This window comes from Orycteropus afer, unplaced genomic scaffold (genome assembly GCF_000298275.1).
Source record: "Orycteropus afer afer isolate SDZICR_OR568_19922 unplaced genomic scaffold, OryAfe1.0 scaffold01333, whole genome shotgun sequence".
Classification (NCBI taxonomy): Eukaryota; Metazoa; Chordata; class Mammalia; order Tubulidentata; family Orycteropodidae; genus Orycteropus; species Orycteropus afer.
The window spans coordinates 16830-18311 of record NW_006922920.1 but is presented as its reverse complement, the minus strand read 5'-3'; the positions used below and the strand labels follow the sequence as shown (position 1 = coordinate 18311).

The 1482-nt window shown below is 44.9% G+C and overlaps 1 protein-coding gene across 1 annotated transcript in view; it reads left to right on the top strand.

Moving 5' to 3' along the window:
• Nucleotides 1-1033: 1033 nt before the first annotated feature.
• Nucleotides 1034-1482, top strand: part of LOC103213143 (sulfotransferase 2A1-like) — an 11423-nt gene continuing 10974 nt past the window's right edge. The window contains exon 1 of the mRNA XM_007959020.1: nt 1034-1040. Coding sequence (XP_007957211.1) covers nt 1034-1040 — 7 coding nt within the window. The remainder of the gene's footprint in view (nt 1041-1482) is intronic.

The window sequence follows — 1482 nt, the reverse complement described above, 5'->3', positions numbered from 1 at the left end:
CTGCCAACCTTGAGCGTGTCAGTCCCTGCACCTGCGTGAGTCAGAGAAGGCCTCCAGTTGACCTTTGATGCAGGAACTTGGGACTTGGCAGCCTCTATAGCTGTGTGAGTCATTTTCCTGAGATAAAGTTATATAGATAGATAGATGATAGATAGATAGATAGACAGATAGATAGATAGATAGATAGTTGTATATATAGATATATATATGGATACCTATTTGGACAGATAGATAGATAGATAGATAGATAGATAGATAGATAGATTGATAGATAGATAGATATAGAAGCTTTACAGGTTTGGTTTCTCTAGACTTCCCAGACTAACATAGTGTCCATCAGGGTTGTATCCTTTCAGCATACTTACTCAATCTGTGTGCTGAGCAAATAATCTGAGAAGCTGGACTGTATGAAGAAGAATGTGCCGTCAGGATTGGAGGAAGATTTAGTAACAATACACAGACTACACAAACTTACCTTCTGAAAGTGAAGATGACTTGAAGCATTTGCGGATGAAGATTAAAGACAGTGTGCACTATGGATTATGCCTCAACATAAAGAAAACAAAAATCCTCACAACTGGACCAGTGAGCAGCATTATGACAAATGGAGGAAAGATTGAAGCTGTCTAAGATCTCATATTACTTGGATCCACAATCAGCACCCATTGAAACTGCAGTCAAGAAATCAGATGACATATTGCAAATTGGCTGCAATGGACCTTGTCAAAGTGTGGAAGAGCAAAGATGTCTCTTTGAAGACTAAGGTGCACCTAACCCGAGCCGTGGTATTTTCAATCACCTCATGTGCGTGTGAAAGCTGGACAATACATAAGGAAGACAGAAGGAAAGTTGATGCTTTGGGGTTGTGGTGCGGGTGGAGATTAGTGGAGGTACCCTGGAGTGCCCAAGAACTAGCAAATCCGTCCTGGGAGAAGCACAGCCTGAATGCTCTTTGGAAGCGAGAATGGTGAGAATACAACTCACCTACTTTGGTCATCATATCAGAAGGGACTATTCCCTGCAGGAGGATACCATGGCTGGTAAAGTGGAGGGTCAGAGAACTAGGGGAAGACCCTCAAGAGATGGACTGACACAGTGGCTGCAATGATGGGCTCGGGTATAGCAGGCCTTGTGTGAATGGAGCGTGCTCAGACAGTGTTCGTCTGTTGCACATGGTGTCCCTGTGAGTCAGAGCTGACTTGACAGCACCTAACCACACCAACAATCACGTCGATTCTAACCCGTGGTGCCCCACACGTGTCAGATTAGAGCTGTGCTCCGTGGCTATTCAATGGCTGACTGTTCAGGACTAGACCACCAGGCCTTTCTTCCTCAGGAACCTCTGTGTGAACTCAAACTGCCAACCTGTCATTTAGTGTCCAAGGGCTTCTCTGTCCCCCCACCGGGGAGTCTGTACACCTCCTGCTTAGATGATGCTGTGGGATGTCAAGACATGGTTTTCCTCCCGATTCTTAGAGAACA